This window comes from Zalophus californianus, chromosome 1 (assembly GCF_009762305.2).
Source record: "Zalophus californianus isolate mZalCal1 chromosome 1, mZalCal1.pri.v2, whole genome shotgun sequence".
Taxonomy (NCBI): Eukaryota; Metazoa; Chordata; class Mammalia; order Carnivora; family Otariidae; genus Zalophus; species Zalophus californianus.
The window spans coordinates 13,960,279-13,981,137 of record NC_045595.1 but is presented as its reverse complement, the minus strand read 5'-3'; the positions used below and the strand labels follow the sequence as shown (position 1 = coordinate 13,981,137).

At 51.9% G+C, this 20,859-nt stretch overlaps 1 protein-coding gene across 6 annotated transcripts; it reads left to right on the top strand.

Annotated features, from left to right (window-relative positions):
• Positions 1-6,587: 6,587 nt before the first annotated feature.
• FKBP8 (FKBP prolyl isomerase 8) lies at positions 6,588-16,607 on the top strand. Of its 6 annotated transcripts, none has more exons than XM_027586648.1 (9): positions 6,588-6,710; positions 8,119-8,438; positions 11,164-11,333; positions 11,525-11,613; positions 11,901-12,121; positions 12,694-12,932; positions 14,915-14,992; positions 15,510-15,641; positions 16,076-16,607. In XM_027586648.1, the coding sequence occupies exons 2-9, from the start codon at positions 8,144-8,146 to the stop codon at positions 16,160-16,162; spliced, it is 1,311 nt and encodes a 436-aa protein (XP_027442449.1). In that variant the 5' UTR covers positions 6,588-6,710; positions 8,119-8,143; the 3' UTR covers positions 16,163-16,607. The 6 variants fall into 6 exon arrangements, with proteins under 6 accessions (XP_027442449.1, XP_027442450.1, XP_035579265.1 ...); XM_027586649.1 differs by lacking the exon at positions 6,588-6,710 and adding an exon at positions 6,878-6,899; XM_035723372.1 differs by lacking the exon at positions 6,588-6,710 and adding an exon at positions 7,201-7,294 and having other exon boundaries at positions 11,904-12,121.
• The last annotated feature ends 4,252 nt before the right edge of the window (positions 16,608-20,859 follow it).

Genomic DNA, 20,859 nt, shown 5'->3' with positions numbered 1-20,859 from the left:
AGGAAGGGGTGGGGCTTGGGTGCTGCTACCGTTCGCCAGTGCGTCACAACGAATAGCCAATCAAGCAGTCCCTCTCGCGCCTGCGTGATTTCTAAGGCCCGAGATGCGCCACAGCCCGGAAGGGGGCGGGGGACTCTAAAAGACGTCCTACTTAGTGGATGGTAAGACTGAGGTTCAACAGGGGCAGGTACTCCCTCAAGGTCATGCAGTGCTCAAGTGGCCTATGGTTGACCCAGAGCCAGACATTCTGTTTTGTAGGTTGGGAATCAGATTCATCCAGTTCAAAAATCCCTGCTTCACTTTTGGTGACCTTTCTCTGGTCCAGGATCCCATCCAGGAAGGATCCCGTGTTACGTTTAGTCATGTACCTTTAGTCTCCACTTGGTGACAGTTCCTCAGTCTTTCCTAATCTTTTATGACTTTAATACTTTTGAAGATCAGTGCTGGTTTTGTAGACTACTCATCAATATGGGTTTGTCCAATGTTTCCTCATGATTAGACTGAAGTTTCTCCCTTTTGGCAGAAATCCCACAGAAGTGATGTTATGGCCTTCTCAATACGTCATATCTGGAGTCACAGGATACTGATGTGTCTCATTATTGGTGATGTTGACTTTGGTTACTTGCTTAAGGAAGTGTCTGCCAGTTTCTCAACTGTTAAGTTCCCCTTTTCCCCTTTGCAATAAGTATTTTATGGGGAGATACCTTAAGAGACCATGCATATACCCTAGCTTTTTTAAAAAAGTTATTTTTTTAAAAGGTTTTATTTATTTATTTGACAGAGAGATAGAGCCAGAGAGCACAAGCGGGCTGGGGGGGAGGGTGAGATGGCAGAGGGAAAGGAGAAGCAGGCTCCCTGCAGGGAGCCTGATGTGGGGCTCCATCCCAGGGTTCTGGGATCATGACCAAAGCCAAAGGCAGACCCTTAATTGACTGAGCCACCCAGGCGCCCTGCTTTTTTTTTTAAACATATTTTCACTCACTAGTTTTAGCATCCATCCACTGCTCTTGCCAGCAAAAATTACTATGGTGATTTTCTGTTAATTAGTTATTAATTGGAATTCTATTGTAAAGAGCTGTCCATTCTTCTCTAGTTACGCATTTATTCAAGTATTTATATCACTATGAACTCATGAGCATTTATTTTGTTGGTTACAATAATTTCTTTTTTTTTATGTAGGCTTCATGCTGAACATGGGACTTGAACTCACAACCTGAGATGAAGAGTCACATGCTCTACGGACTGAGCCAGCCAGTGCCCCTACAATTAATTCATTACTTACTTTGCTGCCAGTTTAGGTTAGCTTCCATGTTCTTTTAATATGTCTCCATCTTTGGGGCACCTGGGTGGTTCAGTCGGTTAAGTATCCGACTCTTGATTTCAGCTCAGGTCGTGATCTCAGGGTCGTGGGATAGGGCTCCATGCTCAGTAGGGAGTCTGCTTGAGAGTCTCTCTCTCCCTTTCCCCTCGGGGGGAAAAATTTTTTTTAAATACGTCTTCCTCAGGGCACCTGGGTGGCTCAGTTGGTTAAGCGACTGCCTTCGGCTCAGGTCATGATCTCAGGGTCCTGGGATCGAGCCCCCGCATTGGGCTCCCTGCTCAGTGGGAAGCCTGCTTCTCCCTCTCCCACTCCACCTGCTTGAGCTCCCTCTCTCGCTGTCTCTCTGTCAAATAAATAAATAAAATCTTAAAAAAATATATGTCTTCATCTTTCTCTGAGAACTTCCTTACTTTTAGCACTACAAGATGTTCCATACTTGGTTTGGAATATCCCTGGAATCAACCATTTCTCCAAGGAGCCTGGTTCCTTTTCTTGGAGAATGGTCTTGAGAAACTAAGATCTGGCTGCTGGGTGTGCTCACTGCTACTGGGGTATCATTGCTCAGAGATCCTCTCAGCAGTAAGAGTTAGAAAATACTGATATGTATACTAACCAACGCATACACATTTATATTTACTTCTATATCTGTTCTGTTTTATATACACAAAACCATGAGTTCATAATGATACAAAGATGCACTGTGAGGTAATTCAAGTTAAATGCATGAACAAAACAGGGCAAATAGTACTTGCTCAATAAATGTTAGCAATTATTAGTTATTGAGGTCTGATGATGTGTATATGTTATATATTATGCATCTAATTTTTCGTTTTCTTTTTTTTAAAGATTTTATTTATTTGAGAGAGAGAATGAGAGATAGAGAGCACGAGAGGGAAGAGGGTCAGAGGGAGAAGCAGACTCCCTGCTGAGCAGGGAGCCTGATGCAGGACTCGATCCCAGGACTCCAGGATCATGACCTGAGCTGAAAGCAGTTGCTTAACCAACTGAGCCACCCAGGCGCCCTGCATCTAATTTTTCTAGGTCTCAGTTTATTAACTATGAGTGATCACGGCATCTGCCTCTTAACGTGGTTGACAGCTTGGAAGATACACACATGCCCTTGGGTACATGGAAGACTCTTTAGGAGCCCTGAAATTGGACAAACCTGAGTTCTAATTCCAGCTCTGTCACATCCTAGCTGAGTGGACTTGGGCAAATGGCTTAGCCTTGTAAAATCATACAGATTAATTCCTTACAATAAGGCTTGGCCCACTATAAGCCCTCCATATACTGAGGGTAAAGTATTATTATTCCCAGATTCCGTTGCCTTCATTCATTGAGAAGTTAATGAGGACCAGGATTCTTATATATTTAGTTCAAAAGTTTTAAAAATTGTTCAGTAAACCCTCTAGGCACTTCCTCTGGATGTGGCCCATATTCTGGCGATCCAGAGAGTACTTAGTCCCTGCCTAGCCCTGGAGGATGAAAGGAGACAGGGTCTGACACAGACAGTCCCAGTACCAAAGGGAACAATGCAGGGCTATAGAGAGGAGAGATGCAAGCCTGGAGGAACCTGAAGAGTGGGGTATGAGGACTCATTTGGGGGCAAGGAAGCAGGTACATCTGGATGGGGTTTTGAGATAGGATTAGAAGTTTTCTCGGTGCTGACAATCATCCAGGACTGAGAGAATCACAGGAGCAAAGGCAGGATGGAGGGAAAGCACACAGCGTGCATTTGATTTCTGGAAGAATTGTGGAGCTCTGTGAGTCAGGCAGCAGCCAGTGCTGAGGGAAGAGCTGGGTGGGGGATGCTGGGAACCATGGCTCTTGTCTGCAGACTGCAGCAGAAGAGGCCCAGGCTGGAAAAACCAAGCTTTTCAATGGGTCCCTCGGGTTCTGTTGGGAGCCTGGAAACATTTATGAGAGTCCTGGAAGGGATGAGAGCTTCAAGTCAAGGCTAAAAGGGACTTGGTTGGCCCCTAATGTTTTTTTTTTCCTTTAAAGATTTTATTTATTTGACAGAGAGAGACACAGAGAGAGAGGGAACACAAGCAGGGGGAGTGGGCGAGGGAGAAGCAGGCTTCCCGCCGAGCAGGGAACCCGATGCGGGGCTCGATCCCAGGACCCCAGGATCATGACCTGAGCTGAAGGCAGATGCTTAATGACTGAGCCACCCAGGCGCTCCTCGCCCCGAATGTTTTGTGAAGAGTGGAGTAGAGACAAAATATTTTTCTCCTTTTTGTGTTCAAGGGAGAGGGTGAAAAGTGATGGGAACACTCAGACCAGTGATGGGGACATTGTTGGGGGAGGTCTAAGTCTGGGGACTGGAAGCCGCTCTCTGCCACTTTTTAAGTTTTATTTCCTATTTAGTGCTTATCACAGCTGCAATTAGGTACTTATCTGAATCACTGTGCAATATCCAGCTCCCTAGGTGAAATAAAAGCTCAATAGGGGAAGAGACCTGACCTATATTGTTTTTCATCACTGTGACCTTGAACAAGGCAATTTCTTTGTGCCTTAGTTTCCCCATCTGTTAGATGAGGATAGTCTTACCAAAAAACATGCATCCAATCCTAAAAAGGCAAGAAAAGAGAGAGAAAAGGAGCACGGAGCAGGTGAGTCAGAGAAAAAACACACACATTTAAGTCCAAATAGGTCCATAATTATATTAAATGTAAATAGGCCAAATGCCCCAGTTAAAAGACAAAAATGGGGGGCACCTGGGTAGCTCAGTCATTAAGCGTCTGCCTTTGGCTCAGGTCATGATCCCAGAGTCCTGAAATTGAGCCCTGCATCAGGCTCCCTGCTCAGCGGGAAGCCTGCTTCTCCCTCTCCCACTCCCCCTGCTTGTGCTCTCTCTCTCACTGTCTCTCTCTCTGTCAAATAAATAAAATCTTAAAAAAAGACAAAAGTGGGCAGACTAGATCGAAAAGCAAAACTCAATTCTGTGCTGCTTACAAGAGACACACATACAACGTAAGGATACAGAGAAGTTTAAGGTAAAGTTTGCAAAAGGATGGTGCATTTAAAAAATGAGCCAAGGGATGCGTGGGTGGCTCAGTGAGTTGGGCATCTGCCTTTGGCTGGGGTCGTGGTCCCAGGTGTCCTGGGACCTCCCGTGTTGGGCTCCTTGTTCAGCAGGAAGCCTGCTTCTCCCTCTGCCTGCTGCCCCCCCTGCTTGTGCTCTCTCTCTCTGACAAATAAATATAATCTTTAAAAAAATGAGCCAATGGGGCGCCAGGGTGGCTCACCCGTTAAGCGTCTGCCTTCAGCTCAGGTCATGATCCCAGGGTCCTGGGATTGAGCCCCACATCGGGCTCTCTGCTCGGCAGGGAGTCTGCTTCTCCCTCTCCCACTCCCCCTGCTTGTGTTGCTGCTCTCACTAACTCTCTCTCTGTCAAATAAATAAATAAAGTCTTTTAAATAAAATAAAATAAAAAATAAAAATAAAAAGAGCCAAAAGAGAACAGATGTGCCATCTTAATATCAGACAAAGTCCATCCAAGGCAAGAAACATTGAAATAAATAGGAGCACATCATAACAATAAAAAGTCTCGTTCACCAGGAAACTATGACAATCGCAATACCATGCAGTCAATGACATGGTCTCCAAATATCAGAGTATTTGTTTCATAAGGCTGATGAGAGGATTAAATACATGTGAATGTTTGCCTTCACCTCTGATGAGTGTCAGCCATTACTATTAGTGTTGCAATAGTTGCTGTTATCAGTTTATATTTAACTTAGTTGTTTACTTATTAGTATCATTGTTATTTATTATAGTTCTTCCAGCCCTTATAACAGAGGTGGGGCTGGATTGGTAAGAGACTCCACTGTGCAGATGAAAACACAGGTTCAGAGATGGACAGGGAGTAGTCCAAGTCCCTCAGAACCAGCACTGGCCCAGGGGCTATTTGATGTTCTTTCCCAGGATATTCCTCACATATCTTCACCAGCCTAGCACTTCTCTGGCTGGCTAGCCTGCCTTCCTTCCAACCACAGTGATTCCCCTGAATTCCCCCCACCTCCTCTCCTTTTGTGCCAGTCACTGTGTAGGCTCCAGTGTTAAAACAATGACAAACAGACCCTTCCCAGACTATGGGGTTTTTCCAATCTAGTGGGCAAAGCAGAGATAAGTCAAATAATGGCACAGACATAATAAAATCAGTTACGAAGTGAAGGTTCATCAAGCTAAGAGGACAGCCAATCAGGCTTTGCCTTAGAGAGGTCAGGGAGAGCTTCCTGTAGGAAGTGACCTTGGAAGGATCACCAGTCTGAAAAGTTAGTTACTTCCAAAACCAGTTACCTCCTCCAGTGTTAGCTACCTCCAATAGGCAGTGATTCATTCGTTTGTTCATTCATTCATTCATTCATTCATTCATTCATTCAATTATTCATTTATTGAACTCCCATACCGTAGGTGCTAGGCATCACTCAAGGATGCAGTGGGGACAAAACAGGCAAAATTCTTTCCAGGATGGAGCAGAGTGGGATAAAGGGAGAGAAGCAAAAGAATGAACGAGATCATTCTGTAAATGGGTAACTCCTGGGAAAGAAATAAAATAGAACGAGGGAAGAGTAAGTGTCCCCCCTTTTTCAAAACAAGATCCATAAAAACCCATCTAATCGAAGCTGCCACCTTCTCCCGAGGCCATGGGTACCTTATCACCTCTGGCAGAGGGTGCCGGTAGGAGAAACTCTTTCCAGCAGCCCTGCTTGCTCAGTCGCTCACCTAACCATTAATTGAGTTTCTTCTCTGTGCAAAAGGGAACCTTTCGGGGATCAGACAGACCACGTGAGGGGTGGGGGTCCTGTGTGCCCTTGGGTGATCGCTTCCCCTCGAGACCTTGGGTCCACATCTGTAATTAGGGCTTAAGGGTGGGTTATCCAGAAGTCCCAGAGCTGCACCGACGGTCAATTCTGAGCTCCTTAAGGAAATACCTTTTAGGGCTGTCCTCCCAAAAGCCCCCCCAAGGTGAGAGTGCGTGGACGGGAGTGTTTATCCCCATTTCGCAGATGAGCAAGATGAAGCTCACACGGGAACGGTGAGTCCCGAAAAGCAGCGCGGCGCGGATTGGCGAAGAGACTCCAGTCCGGAGACCCCGACCCCGGCCCCGGCCCCCGCCTCCGCCCCCGCCCCCGCTCTGGGTGGCGCTGCAGCTTCTGCCCCTTTAAGAACGCCCCGCGGAAACAGGCAGGAAGGGGGTGGTGCTTGCTCCCGAGACGGATGTGCGTACGGACCAATGGGTGCTGCAGTCGCAGCAGCGGCGGCCAATGGGCGCGGTGGGGGCGGGGCCAGGCGCCCGAGCCTGGTTCCCGAGGCGCGGCGGCCGCGGCTGGGGGCGGGGAGGGGGGCGCAGGACCCCAGGCGGGGGTCCCGGAGCCGGAGGCACGTGTCCCGGGGCGCCGGCAGGGTTGCGCCGGCTGGGGGCGCTGCCCAGGCCTGGGCTGGTCTGGGTGCTGGGGCGATGGGGGCTGGGGCCGATGGGCGGGGCCAAGGGCCGCGGGGGGAGGCGAGCCCGGGGGCGCGGAGGGTCGGAGTGCTAGAGGGGGCGCGGCCGAGCGCGGGCGGCCGGGGGTGGGAACCAAAGGGGACTGAGGGGAGTGGGTGGGGGCGGTGCTGGCAGGGAAGTGCAGGGCTTGGGGCCCCGAGGGGTGCGGGGGGTCGGGGGCCCCAGACTGGTGGCGTCAGACAGGCATGAGGCGTTGGGGGCCTGGGTGGGAGGTTGACGGAGAGCCAGGCCGGGGCGGGGGAGCGTCTGGAGGGCGTACGGTGTTAGGCGATCGGGAGAGGGGCGTCTGGGGACATCAGGGTGTTTACGGTCGACTGAGTGGCTGTGGGGGGAGCTGGCCCGGGCTGGGGGCGGTAGTTGGGGGAGGGGGGAGGGGGAGTTATGCGGGCGCAGGGGATTGTGGGGGTGGGGGCTGGGAGGGTCTCAGAAAATGGGGCCGAAGCCCGGAAGGAGCAGGCAGGTGAGGGTTAGGGAGGAGATGCTGTGGGTTAGAATGAAGGCTGGGCTCTACCACCTCCGAGCTTGGGTCCTGGGGCGGGGGGGGGGGGGGGGGGGGGGGGGGGAGGGGGGGCAGCTGTTCAAGCCAGAGGAGGAGGCTGTAGAATGCTGTGGGGGTCTTGACCACTCCTGTAAAGGAGGCTACTTTGAGAGAGTGATCAGGAGGTTTGAGGAGAGGTGAAAGGGCTCCCAGGGAAGGGTTTAGGTCAGGGTCCTTGGTGTTGGGGAGTGGTATTAGATTCAGGGTATGGGAAGAAAAGGCTTGGGATTTCTAGTGGCAACCCTTAGGAGAAGGGGCAGCTGGAGATAGGGAGTCCTGTTAAAGATTCAATTCCCTTTGGGCTCTAAAAATAGATTTCCTGAGACTTCAGTCACCCTAAAAAAAATCCTAGCACCCCCTCTGGGCATTTAATCTGATAAAGCCCCAGGTTTAAATTCTGTCCCTGGAGTTGCCTTGCTCTGTGACCTTGGGCAAATAGCTTTGCCTCTCTGGGCCTCAATTTCCTTTTCTGTAAAATATGGAGGGGGGGATGTTTCCTACTTCTCTGGGTATTTGTAAAAACTAAAAAAATAATTAGCTGTAAAACAGCTTACATTGTTTGAAACTGATTGATCCCCAGGGTTTGATGTGTGGGGCAAGCATGTGTTGTTCTTTATCCTCTGTATAGATGAGGAAATTAAGGCCTGGTGCCCCTAAGTCACACAGCAGGTGATTGGCTGTGTGGTGAATGGATGCAGAGGAGAATTTGAGGGTGGGATTCTTACCCCATCCATTCCCCCTACCAGGGCCAATTCCCGTCCCCCCAGCAGCATGGCATCCTGTGCTGAGCCCTCTGCCTCAGGGCCCGAGCCCACTGCCCCACTGCCTGCTGGGGTCCCACCACTTGAGGACTTCGAGGTGCTGGATGGGGTGGAAGACGCAGAGGGCGAGGAGGAGGAGGAAGAGGAGGAAGAAGACCTGAGTGAGCTGCCACCACTTGAAGACGTGGGGCAGCCTCCATTGGAGGAGGCTGAGCAGCCTGGGGCCCTGGCCCGAGAGTTCCTGGCCGCCATGGAGCCTGAGCCCGAGCCTGCCCCAGCCCCGGATGAGTGGCTGGACATCCTGGGTAAGGAGCAGGGGTGGTTTGGGTTGACCCACATGGCCCGGACAGCTCAGGTTCAGGAATGACGTTGGCCTAGGCCCTCTTCTCCCCTGAGCCTCATTTTCCCCTCTCTGCTATTCAGTAGGTTGGAAGTAAAACATGTAACCACGGTGATCGCCCGCCACAGGCAACTGGTTGAGACACTTCATATCTAAGAACCCCTTTCATTGTCACATGCACACGTGCACACGCATGTCATGTTATGTCCCTGTTTCCCAGAGCTGCTAAGAGCAGCTCAGAGAGGCTGAGTCACCTGCCCAGGACCACACAGCCAGTATGCCGGGTGCTGGCAGTTCCTAACCCCCACTATTGCGTTTTTTGGCATTTGTCTGACAAGTGCTTGTCCCCTGAAAATGTGTTCAGGGGTCAAATAGATCTGGAGAACATCCCATCTTGTTCAATCCTCTGCCTGGCTCATAGCATGCATTAGCATTGTGACTGTTCAGAGAAGTCCTACAAGAAAGAAACTTGGGGAACCCACACATGTGCCCCACCATGTACCCCATGATAGCGACTCTGGAAACTAGAGAAACATATTGCTACTGGTACTGTTACTAGTATGTTAAATAACGTTAGTATCTGCTAATAAATGTGGTAGTGAAACATCATTAATCAGATCATGGATACTGATATTGAAGCAATAGTATCAAGTAATCCCGATTTGATAATGGAGAATTGTTACTATTATCATCTCTACTGTTGATAGAAATGTTACTTCTAAAAATAACACCAGGTTGGGGTGCCTGGGTGGCTCAGTCAGTTAAGTGTCTGCCTTCAGCTCAGGTCATGATCTCAGGATCCTGGGATCGAGTCCCACATCGGGCTCTTTGCTTCTCCCTCTCCATCTGCCCCTTCCCCAGCTCATGCTCTCTCTCATTCTCTCTCTCTCAAATAAATCAATAAATATAATATTAAAAAAGTAAAAATAATACCAGGTAATACTGAGCACTGGGTCTGTGCCAGGCCTTTGCATCATATTTTAGCCTCACAACAACCCTGTGATGTAATTCTTACCATATCCCCATCTTTTTTTTTTTTTTTAAGATTTTATTTATTTGAGAGAGAGCGAGCGCACAATAAGGGAGAGGGTCAGAGGGAAAAGCAGATAAGGGGCTCAATCCCGGGACTCCGGGATCATGACCCAGGCCCAAGACAGATGCTTAACCAACTGAGCCACCCAGGTGCCCCACCATATCCCCATCTTAAAGATGAGGGAACTGAGGCACAGAGAAGTGGAGGTGCTTGCCCAACAGACAGCCTCCTTTGCTCTATTAGAATTTGGGAAGCTCTTCTTTACTGATATCAAGAGCTGCCCTGCTTCCCGTCTGAGCACGAACCTGACTCCATTTATATTTGAGCCAGCCGTTTTCTGAGGTCAGAATTTGGGCTTCTGAACAAGGAAACTGAGGCCTTGAGAGGGTACGTGATTTGCCCAGAGTCTACCGCGATAAGAGGCAGTGCTTGGTTGTAACCCTACCAGCACATCCACCATCCGTGCCCAGAAACTTAGAGACACAGGGTTTCCTAGGGAACCACTGATCTGAGACTGGATATGAGGCATGTACAAGTTGGGGAACAGTACAGAAATTTGGAACATTCTAGAATATTCCAGAATATTTATAGATATTTCCCTGTTCCTCACCTTTAGTCAAAGGTCCATTCGGAATTATGGTATATTCCAAACTGGTGGAATAATATGGTATCCAGGTAAATGTCGGGAATATGGATGACTGCAGATATCAGTCTGATGGGCCTCACAGGTGTAAGCCCTCATTTGCCTTAGTGGTGGTCATGGGAAGACAGTGGCTGTCTTTGTTGTGGGAGTTCCTTGAGTGGATTCGTGAGGGTGCTGGGCCTCATGGCTGCTCAGTAGCTATTGGCCGTGGTCATTTGGCCATTCCTGTGATTGCTTGGGGCTTGGAGGAAAACATGGGCTGTGGGCCCATCAGGGGGACTGTTGCTTATAGGCCCTCTGGCTGCTTAACTTTGAAATGTGATGTGGTGCTTTGGTAGGGACACCTGGTGTCACAAATACTCTGTTAACCAAGCAAACTGCTCACTCAGTGTCACCAGGGTTCTCCCTGATGACCCCATTTCATGGCTAGGTAAATCGAGGCTCAAATGTTGAAGGGCTGAATTGGAACCTGGAGAGGGAGTGAAGGGTGGCTCCAGAGTCTCTTGCTTGGACATCCCTGCTAGCCTGACTCTGCTGGGCAGGATGACTTTTCTCAGCTCTTTGCCCTGACTGAATCTTAATTTTTTTTTTTTAAGATTTTATTTATTTATTTGTCAGAAGGGGAGGGTGTATGTGCAATGAGGGGGAGTGGCAGGCAGAGGGAGAAGCAGGCTCCCTGCTGAGCAAGGAGCCCAATGAGGGACTCGATCCCAGGACCCCAGGATCATGACCTGAGCCAAAGGCAGACGCTTAACCGACTAAGGCACCCAGGTGTTCCAAGTCTTAAATTTTCTTAACATAATGGTCAGACGGGCCATTATCATCACCCCTCAAATTGATCCTTTCATGCCTAGTGTCCAGACAGGGACAGTCCCAGGGGCATGGGGTCACTTACCCAGTAAGTGGCAGAACAGCTGTTTGAGGCTCAGCTGGCTGCTGGGAGAGGGGTACTTGGGGAGCAGGCACGCATCTGACCTGCCCAGTGACAGGCTGCTTGTCCCTGGTCCCTGGCAGGGAATGGGCTGTTACGGAAGAAGACGCTGGTCCCAGGCCCACCTGGCTCGAGCCGCCCAGCTAAAGGCCAGGTAGTCACTGTGCAGCTGCAGACCTCGCTGGAGAATGGCACTCGGGTGCAGGAAGAACCAGAGCTGGTGTTCACCCTGGGTGACTGCGACGTCATCCAGGTGGGAGGGCGCAAGGGGCCTGGCAGCTGGCCTGGGGCTGAGTGGAGGAGGCCCATTGGGGTGGAGGGGAGGTGGTGGTGGCTGGAGGGCAGAGGCTGGGCGGGGGGGTAAGGCGGTGGTGGGGTCAGAGCAGGCATGGCATTGCTCCTCTGTACCTGAGCCTGCCTGACCCTCTTGTCCCACATACCCAGGCCCTGGATCTCAGCGTTCCGCTCATGGATGTGGGGGAGACAGCTATGGTCACTGCTGATTCCAAGTACTGCTATGGCCCCCAGGGCAGGTGAGAACCTGTTACCAGCAGGGTCCCCATGAGGGACCCCTTTGCTTACCAATTTTATAGGAAAAAGAAACTGAGACTTAGGGATGGGAAGTCACTCACCAAGTCAGGTAGCTCATGGGTGGCCAGGTACTTCCCTTCCGTTTTACTGAGGAGGGGGTGACAGTGGGGCCAGCTCCCAAGTCTTGAGCCTTCCCCCCCGCCCCCCTGCTCCCTAGCCAACCCAGTGTGTCTAGGGTTCATTCATGGTGGTTGCTGGGTCTGAGTGCTGCTCTTGCCCCATCCCCCAGCAGGAGCCCATACATCCCCCCACACGCGGCCCTGTGCCTGGAGGTGACCCTGAAGACTGCCGTGGATGGGCCTGACCTGGAAATGCTCACCGGGCAGGAGCGTGTGGCTCTGGCCAACCGGAAGCGGGAGTGTGGCAATGCCCACTACCAGCGGGCCGACTTCGTGTTGGCTGCCAATTCCTACGACCTCGCCATCAAGGCCATCACCTCTAGCGCCAAAGGTGACTGCCAAGTCAAATCCTGCCGCCCCCTGCAAAGACATCCACTAGTGCCAGAAACATCCAGCCACAGAGGGACTCAGACTCAGAATGTTCTAGAATATACCAGAATATGGATAGATGTTCAACTGTTCCTACCTTTAGGCTAGAGTCCACTGTAGAGTTATGGTGTGTCCCCGATCAATGGAATGTTACAGAACGCAGGTAGATGTTGGAATGTGGGTGACCATAGACCGTGTCAATCCATGTGCCCTGTAGTTAAGCCTTCGCATTGCTTAGGCTCCATCTTAACAGACTACTTAGGAGTGCCCTGAGGATGGGGTGGTCTTGGCCTGTGTTAGAGATAGGGAAACAGACCAGAGAGGCTTGAGGTCCTCTGAGGAATAGATGGTGGAGGCCCTGCCCCTGGGAATTTAGAGCCCCTCTCTCTCCAGTCTCTTGGGACTGGGGGTACTCAGAGGCCCTCCCCACCAAGTCTCTTCTGCCACCAGGTACAGAGGGAGTGGGCCTCGGCCTGGGTCACACAGTGTGGGGAGTGCCTTTCCCTGGGTTAGAAGGTGGCCGGCCCTCTACAGATGGGCGGCTGTGGGGTGCTGACGGCATGGTAACCATGGCCACGGTTGAGCGCCATCCCCCCACAGTGGACATGACATTCGAGGAGGAGGAGCAGCTCCTGCAGCTGAAGGTGAAATGTCTGAACAACCTGGCAGCCTCACAGCTGAAGCTGGACCACTACCGCGCCGCTCTGCGCTCCTGCAGCCTCGTGCTGGAGCACCAGCCTGACAACATCAAGGCTCTCTTTCGCAAGGGCAAGGTGAGCTGCGGGCTGCAGGTGGACGGACCACAAGCCATGGGCAGATGGTATGCATAAGCTACAGGTGGGCAGGCTAATTCCCCCCACCCAGAGCAGCGGGGCCGGTTCCAAACTCTGGATTTGAGACGGGCATGGGCATCAACCAGGCAAGCTCTCTGGGGTACAGGTGGGGAAACTGAGTCCCAGACAGGCGCTGGGGTGTGGTCTGGATCATAGCAATTCATTGACTGAGGCCAGACTCGATCCCTAGGTCTTAGGTTCCCTCTTATCCCTGACACTGCTCTGTGGCCCTTTGGTGACTGCTCCTTGCATATAACCAACCCTCCACGGTTCACATGTCTCTCGAGTAAAAAGCCAAGTCCTCATTGCAGCCCTTGGGGCTCTGAGTCATCTGGTTCTCCCTCCATCACCTTCCACCTCTCCTCTTCCTTCTCTCCATCCTGCTCAGCTTCCTCACTGCTTGCTGCCCAGGTCAGGGCCGTTCCCACCCTAGGGACATTGCACAGGCTTGCCCTCTGCCTGAAACATTCACGCCCCAGACTCCCCTCCCCCCACCCATGGGTCCCTCTTTCACCTCTTTCAGATCTTTGCTCTGATGTCACCTCCTCAGGAAGCTCTCCCTGCCACACCCACCTGACCCCCTGCCCTGTCTTCATGTTTTCCGTGTTGCTGTCAGCACAGGCAGGTGTCATTGTGGTTGTTATGTCCCTTACTAGAAGCTGGAGATTTTTGTCTCTTTCACTCCCTGGTAAATCTCTAGCCATGCAAACGGGGCCAGGTACACAGTGGGTGTCCAGTAAGTGCTATGGAATGTAGGGATGAATTTGGCCTGTGTAGACTTGACTGTAATTGCTTTTGCCCCCATCTCTGTTCATCCCTACCCTTGTGTGTGTCTGTGTGCATATGTGTTGGGGGGAGAGGTTCAGCACCTTTTAGCAGTAAACTGAGGATGAGACACAAGCAAATGGCGGGCCACCTAGCCTGTTTATGAGAGGCATGAGCAGGGCCTGCCTCCAACCAGCATTTTTTTTACTTGTGTGTAGGGTTCTGTGTAGAAGTGTGGGAAGAAGATGCTGTCTATTTTTTAGGGGTCTGTAATCCTCTTGGGGGCAGTGGGATTGTCTGGCTCATGTAGCCTCACACACGCTTATATTTGCTGGTTGTAGGCAACAAACCTATTCAAACAGATTCAAGCAAGAGGAGGAATTAATAACTTGTGGAACTGCCAAGTATGGGATGTTGGCTTCAGGCGTGGCTGGATCCAGGCGTTAGCAATGTTGTAGGGATGCTGTGCCTGTCTGCTGTGGGTTTTCCCCTCAGGATGACCAAGATGCTTCTTCCTTTTCCCTCAGAAGTTCAAGGCTGGGGTGCCTGGGTGGCTCAGTCGTTAAGCATCTGCCTTCGGCTCAGGTCATGATCCCAGGGTCCTGGGATTGAGCCCCGCATCTGGCTCTCTGCTCAGCGTGAATCTGCTTCTCCCTCTGCCACTCCGCCTGCTTGTGTTCCCTCTCTCGCTGTGTCTCTCTCTGTCAAATAAATAAAATCTTAAAAAAAAAAAAAAAGCTCAAGGCTTTCATCCTGCCCACTCAGTATCTGGTCTCTCAGTGACACCAGCATAGTTCAGATGGATCTCATTGGCTGGCTCTGAATCATTCACTGTAGTCAAAGCTTTGGAAATGCTCATTTGGCTTCTTGAGCCAGCTAGGGTAGCAAGAGAGGAGGTGAGGCCAGCACCTAGGTTTCCTGCAAAGTCTGAGACAGACATGCAGGGGAGGTAACAGACTGGGACACTGAGCCTAGTGGGGCGCTTATGTAGTCTGAGGGCTCGGGAACGGTATACAGGTGGCTGGATCCCTGGGATGATTGTTGGTGATAGATTTGGGACTGGTCGGGGTGGCCAGGAGCCTGGCAGGGCTGGGCCTTTTGAAGAAGATCCTGGTGCATTGTGGTTCCAGAGTGATGCCATCCATTTCCTCCCATAGGTGCTGGCCCAGCAAGGGGAGTACAGTGAGGCCATCCCCATTCTGAGGGCAGCCCTGAAGTTGGAACCTTCCAACAAGGTGAGCAGAAAGGAGGCAACCTTCAGACTTGCCCTGCCCGCCTGTCTGGGAAGTCATCCTGTGGTCTTTGCCTTGTTCTTCTTGCTGTGGCTCTTTCTATGGTGTTCCAGCCTGGGCAGTGACAGGGAGAGGGTGGGCGGCTGAAGAGTCCCAGCCAGTTTGCTGAGACCCTCATGACCCCTGCATAGGTGGTTTGGGCTCACCCCTCCCCCACAGGGATCCCAGAGGCCAAGGGTGCCACCAACGTGGCCAGGTCAGTGTCCTCAGCTTTTCTACCAAAATCTTCTTCTCTCCTGGCCACCTTGTGCTCTTTCCCATCCAGTGGTTACTTAGGGGAATAGAGATGGCAGCCTCCACTTTGCTGATGCCCAGAGAGGGGCAGATGGAACTTTCGTGTCCCACTGGCCCTAGCCCCAAAGTGACCAGGGGCCCCGGAAAGGCAGAGCATCAGAAATGATGGTCAGGTTCGCTGCTGCCACTGCGTGTTCTTAGCCCAACTGACACCCACCTCTTGCAGACGATCCACGCAGAGCTTTCGAAACTGGTGAAGAAGCACGCGGCCCAGAGGAGCACAGAGACCGCCCTGTACCGGAAAATGCTGGGGAACCCCAGCCGGCTGCCTGCCAAGTGTCCTGGCAAGGGTGCCTGGGTGAGCTGGGGCTGGCAGGCACAGGGATGCTCCCAGAGGAGGGGCAGGGGCTAAGGGCGGGGCATGCCACCCAGAAGGAGTTTCTTCATTTTGTAAGCATTGATGTCCCTGTCAGCTGGGCTGTGTTGGACCATGTTGGGGACACAGAGAAACCTCAGCCCTGTGCAGCCAGGGCTAGAGCAGAAGATGGAACACAGCCTGTAGTGCTCAGGGTGGGGAGTGATAGCTCTTTCAGAGGGGAAGGGGAGGTGTTCTAGAACAGAGGACACTTGGCTTGAGTTTTGTTGTATGAATAGGAGTTTGGCGGAAGGTGGGAGAGGCATTGTCAGGCAGTGGTTTGCTGGGAGGCCTGTTTGGGCCATGTTGGTAGCTGAAGCCCGCGGTATCGGTCTTGACCGCCCTCCAGCCTTCTCTTCCCTCCCCTTTATCCACAGTCCATCCCCTGGAAGTGGCTGTTTGGGGCAACTGCTGTTGCCCTGGGGGGCGTGGCTCTCTCTGTGGTCATCGCTGCCAGGAACTGACCACCCAGGTGGCCACCACCCCCTCGCACACCGTGGACCCCGCCCCGCGCTCCCTAACTTCCCCAGGCTCCCTGTCCACTGCCCTGTCTGATCTAACCCCCTCCTCTGGGGCAGGAGCAGTGAGGTGTGGGGGCCACGTGGCCCCAGTGAGCCAGGAGGGACTATGGCCCTATAGGAGGAAAGTGAGGCAGGGCCCGGGCTCCATGTCCAGCCCGGAGGGAGGGGGCCTTCATTCCTCCAGACCCAATTCCCATTCCCACCCCCACCCCCTTGGGTTAGGTCTCAACAGAGGCCGGCCAGAGTTTCTCCTTCCCAACAGGCCTGGGGGCAGCCCTTCCCCAACCCAGTCCCTGTCCAAGCGTCAACCCCCACCCACACCGCCTGCTGCCCTCTGTCCAGGTTCTCCCTCCCACCCCTTCAGTGAAATAAAGCCTCCTACCCCGCACTCTGCCGCCTCCAGTCCCTTCTTCCACTGTCACTTGGGGCTGGGCCAGAGACAACCTGTGTTACATCCAGGGTCATGCAGGACTAGAGCGGGGGGTATCTCCTCCCAGGCCACGGCAGACTTGCTTTACAAAGGGGGCAACAGAGGCCTGGAGAAGTGGGGCGATGCGTTCAGGGTACACAGCTGGGCTCTGCGGGGGTTCACACCCAGTTATGCTGGTTACTCTACTGCTCTCGTTTCTGTTGCCCCATCTGGGGATCCTGACAGGATCTAACTGGGGACAGTGCTGAGACCTGAGCGACCACAGTAGGCTGGCTATACGGCAAGCATACAGCCCCATGTCTGGGTAACAGCATAGCCAGTGCAAAGGCCCTGGAGCAGGATTGAGCCCGGTACGTTTAAGGTTGAGAACAGTGTGTGGTCAGCAGAACTGGACCCTGTGGGGCCTCAGGGACTATGGGGAGGGGTTAGGTTTGATTCTGGGAGTTCCTCTTGATCTCCTTTACTTCTTCCCCCAACCTGGGGCTGTAGGAGCTTCTCCCTTAAATGCTGCCCACCATCACAGCCAGAACAGGCAGAGCCAGTGGTCAGGCCTCTGCCAGCACAGCACCTGAGACCCTTCTCTTGGCTTCATCCTGCCTCAGGGAGAGGAGATCTCCAGGAACAGATCATCGCTACAAGTATCTGTTCTGCACCTGTCCCCTAACAGCTGCAGGAGGGAAAGCCACTGGCCAGAGCCACCCAGCAGAAGGTAGCTGTTAGGCCTTGACCTTGCCTGCTCCAGGCCCCTGCTCTATGAGCCACCTGGATGACTCTCTGGGCACAGATCTGTGGGTGGCTTGAACCTGTTCCTCCTTTCCACCATTCAGCCTTCTTAAACTTATACTTTGTACTCAGCAGGGGGTCTGTGGGTGGTGCTGCGGTAGGGGCTGTGGGTTGGCCAGGCTTGGGGGGCCAGAGTCCTCGATAGGACACCCCCTCTTTCCCTGGTCTTTCTGACCTCAGGCTGGGAAGCTGGCCTGAGTGGTGACCAGCGGGAAGGTGGGCTGGCAAGGGTGACTTCCTAGCCTGGGTTGTGAGGGTCATTGCTCCCGCTGATCATGTGCTGGCATGCCATTAGTTCACCAGGGACCCACAGTGGCTTCATTCTATGCCCATCCTTCGCATATTCTGGAGACAAGTCCTTTGTCGGATAGGTATATCATGAATATTTTTCCCATTCTGGAACTCACTTTTCATTTTCTTAGAGCAGACGTTTTAAATTTTGATGAAGTTCAGGTTATGTTTTTGTCAGTATTTGCTAATCAGGTTTGCAGGGATTTTCTAGGCTTTCTTTTAAATGGTTTATGGCTTCAGTTTTTCTATGGAGATCCATGATTCATTTTCAGTGAATGTTTGTATGCGGTGTGAGGTTGGAGTTGAGGTTCATTTTCCAGATAGCCTATCCAGTTCTAGAAACGTCTGTGGGGAAGACGTTCTTTTCCCTAGCAAGTTATTGTGGCAGTCTTATTAAAAATCAGCTGATGACACATGTGAGTCCTCTGGCTTCTGTTCGATGCTCAGGGTCTTTGTGTCCTTGGGGTCTCTTTGTCCTCTTCGTGGGTCTCACACTGGGTTCCATGCTGTCCTGAAGCCTGTAGCTTTTTAGTAATGCTGGAGTCAGGCTTTGCTCCAAGGTTCTTTTGGTTGTGCCCATTATTAGCTGAGCATACCGAGGCCCAGAAAGGAGTCAGGTCCTGCCCAGGGTCCCATCACGTGGACACAAAAGACAAGATTAGGCCCAAGTCAGCCTACCTTCAGAGCCCATGCTCTGACCACCAGCCAGTTCTACACCTCCCTGCAAGTTAGAGCCAGGAAACGAGAGAGGCTTTGAATGCCATGGCCAGGAGTGTGAACTTTAGTATGTTCATTCCCTTGGTCATTCCATCCTCAATGGTCTGGGGGGGAAGGTGGGGGGGGACAGGGTGTCCAGGATGAGGGGCAGTGAAGTTTCCCTGAAGGCACAGGAGTCCTTTGGCAGGCGTGAAGAGTGCTCCCAGGACTGGCATGGCATGCGCAAAGGTGTGCTGGACAGCTAGGATGGAGTTTTCTTTCACATGAAAACATATACCAGTGCCTCCTGTATACTTGGTCTTAGGCAGTGAGTCAGCCTGACCCTTGAGGGGTGCAGCTCACAGTGGGCTGTGAATTGGAAGTGAGCATGATAGAATGAGCTGTGTGTGTGTGTGTGTGTGTGAGGGGGGTGGGTGGGGGGGCATTCACATCTCCTAAGCACTTCAGCCATCTCACATCATCGTTAAAGGACAACCTCCTGGGTCACCCAGCGTGGGACCATCAGGTCCTTGAATGCCTGTCTTCTATTTCTTCTCCTGGTGGAACTCCCTTTCATGCCTTTCCATGCAGACGGGGCTGGTTCCCCACCAGCCTTCAGGAGTGGGTCTGCAACCCAAGCCTGACCAACCAGAGCATTCTAGGCCCCTGGCCACACTGATTGGCTCCTAGATGGTCATGTTACCCACAATGAGCCAATCAAAGCCTGCTCTGATACTTCGGGAGCCATGGGGAAGTAGGTGCTCTTTTCTAGGGGCTGCTGAGCTGGTGGAATGATGGCCTGGTACTGCTGTGGTTATCTTTGTCTCTACAAAGAGGGTCCTGAGAGTTAAGGCCACCCAGAGAGCAGAGCTGAGAGAGCAACCTGGACATGTCCTGGTGACCCCATTCAGCTCCTGGAGCTAGCTGGGCCTAGAGTCTGTCATTTCTTTAGACATTAGAGCCAATAATTGTTTTTGCCTGAGTCAGCCTAGGTTTTCTGTTGCATGTGGGCATTTGGGGGCGGGGGGTCTGCCGGGTTATATCAGTTTTGTTCTGTGGCCTGCTGTGTCTTCCTTGGGGAGCCTCCCTCACTGGGCAGTGGACAGAAAGGAGTGATCATAAATGCTTGTGGGCAGATGGGTGGGTGGAAGAAAATTACCATGGAGTCATCAGTCACCTGGGCTGATGGAGGTATTTTAACCGACATTGAAAATTTCCCAGGAGGTCTAGCAAGCACACAGGCCACCTTTGAGGAAGAGTCTGCACGGCCATCACTACAAACTGTTCCCAGGTAATGCTAGGCCTTACCTTCTTAATGGCTCGTGGTGAAGATAATACAGCTGATTCATGAAGCAAAATGGAGGTTTGAGGGCACTTCAAGGCCCTACTGATGTAGATCAGTAAAGAAATAACTAAGCAGGCCTAGGTTGTCCAAACCCTGCACGTTCCCAAGAAAGGACCTGGGCAGGTCACGTCTAAGTTCTTGGGATAGTCTTTTTTTTTTTTTTTTTTTTTTTAGATTTTATTTATTTGACAGAGATACACAGTGAGAAAGGGAACACAAGCAGGGAGAGAGGGAGAGGGAGAAGCAGGCCTCCCGCGGAGCAGGGAGCCTGACGCGGGGCCCTGGGATCATGACCTGAGCCGAAGGCAGATGCTTAACGACTGAGCCACCCAGGTACCCCTTGGGATGTTCTGATAGTCTATGCTAACAGTATAATTTAGGGTGGGGCTTTTGGTCCCATAGTTTCAGCTTGACCTGTGGAGGGGCTGGAGACTGAGGTTAAGCACATGGGTGGTCAGCCCTCTTTTCCACTAAAAACCCTGGACAACAAGGCTCGGGTGAGCTTCCCTGGTTGGCAGTACTCCGTGCGCATTGTGGCAAAGTTTGCTGGGAGAATTAAGGGGTCTGCACTTGGATGCTTGCCTTGTTTCTCCTGGTCTCTGCCTTATGCACTCTTTTCCTTTCACTGTAATCAGTCATAGCCATGAATATCACAGCTAGACTTGCTGGCTTTGAGATGCCCAGTTGAGGGAACAGTGGAGCAGGCACGGGACCCTGGGGCTGCATGCTGGCTGCCCCACCATGCAGAGGGGCTAGCTCCAAAGTGAGCGCTCTCATGGATCTTTGTATTCTCTCTGCTACAAAATAGTACATTTCAAAATCCCTAAGGCTCATTGGCTGACTGAGCAGCTAAGCGGGTAGGAGGCTGTGGGACAGCTGTGCAGAGATGTGGCTCTAAGGGCTGTGGGCTGCAGAAATTTTAAGGTGTTCCTGAGGTTTCTTATTGTGTATCATCCCAGGAGTAGAAGTGAGACAGACCTCACTACTGTGATTATGTTGTTATTGGGCACAGTTGACTTTATTTATTTTTTAATTTTTTAAAAAGATTTTATTTATTTGACAGAGAGAGCGAGAGCAGGAACACAAGCAGGGGGA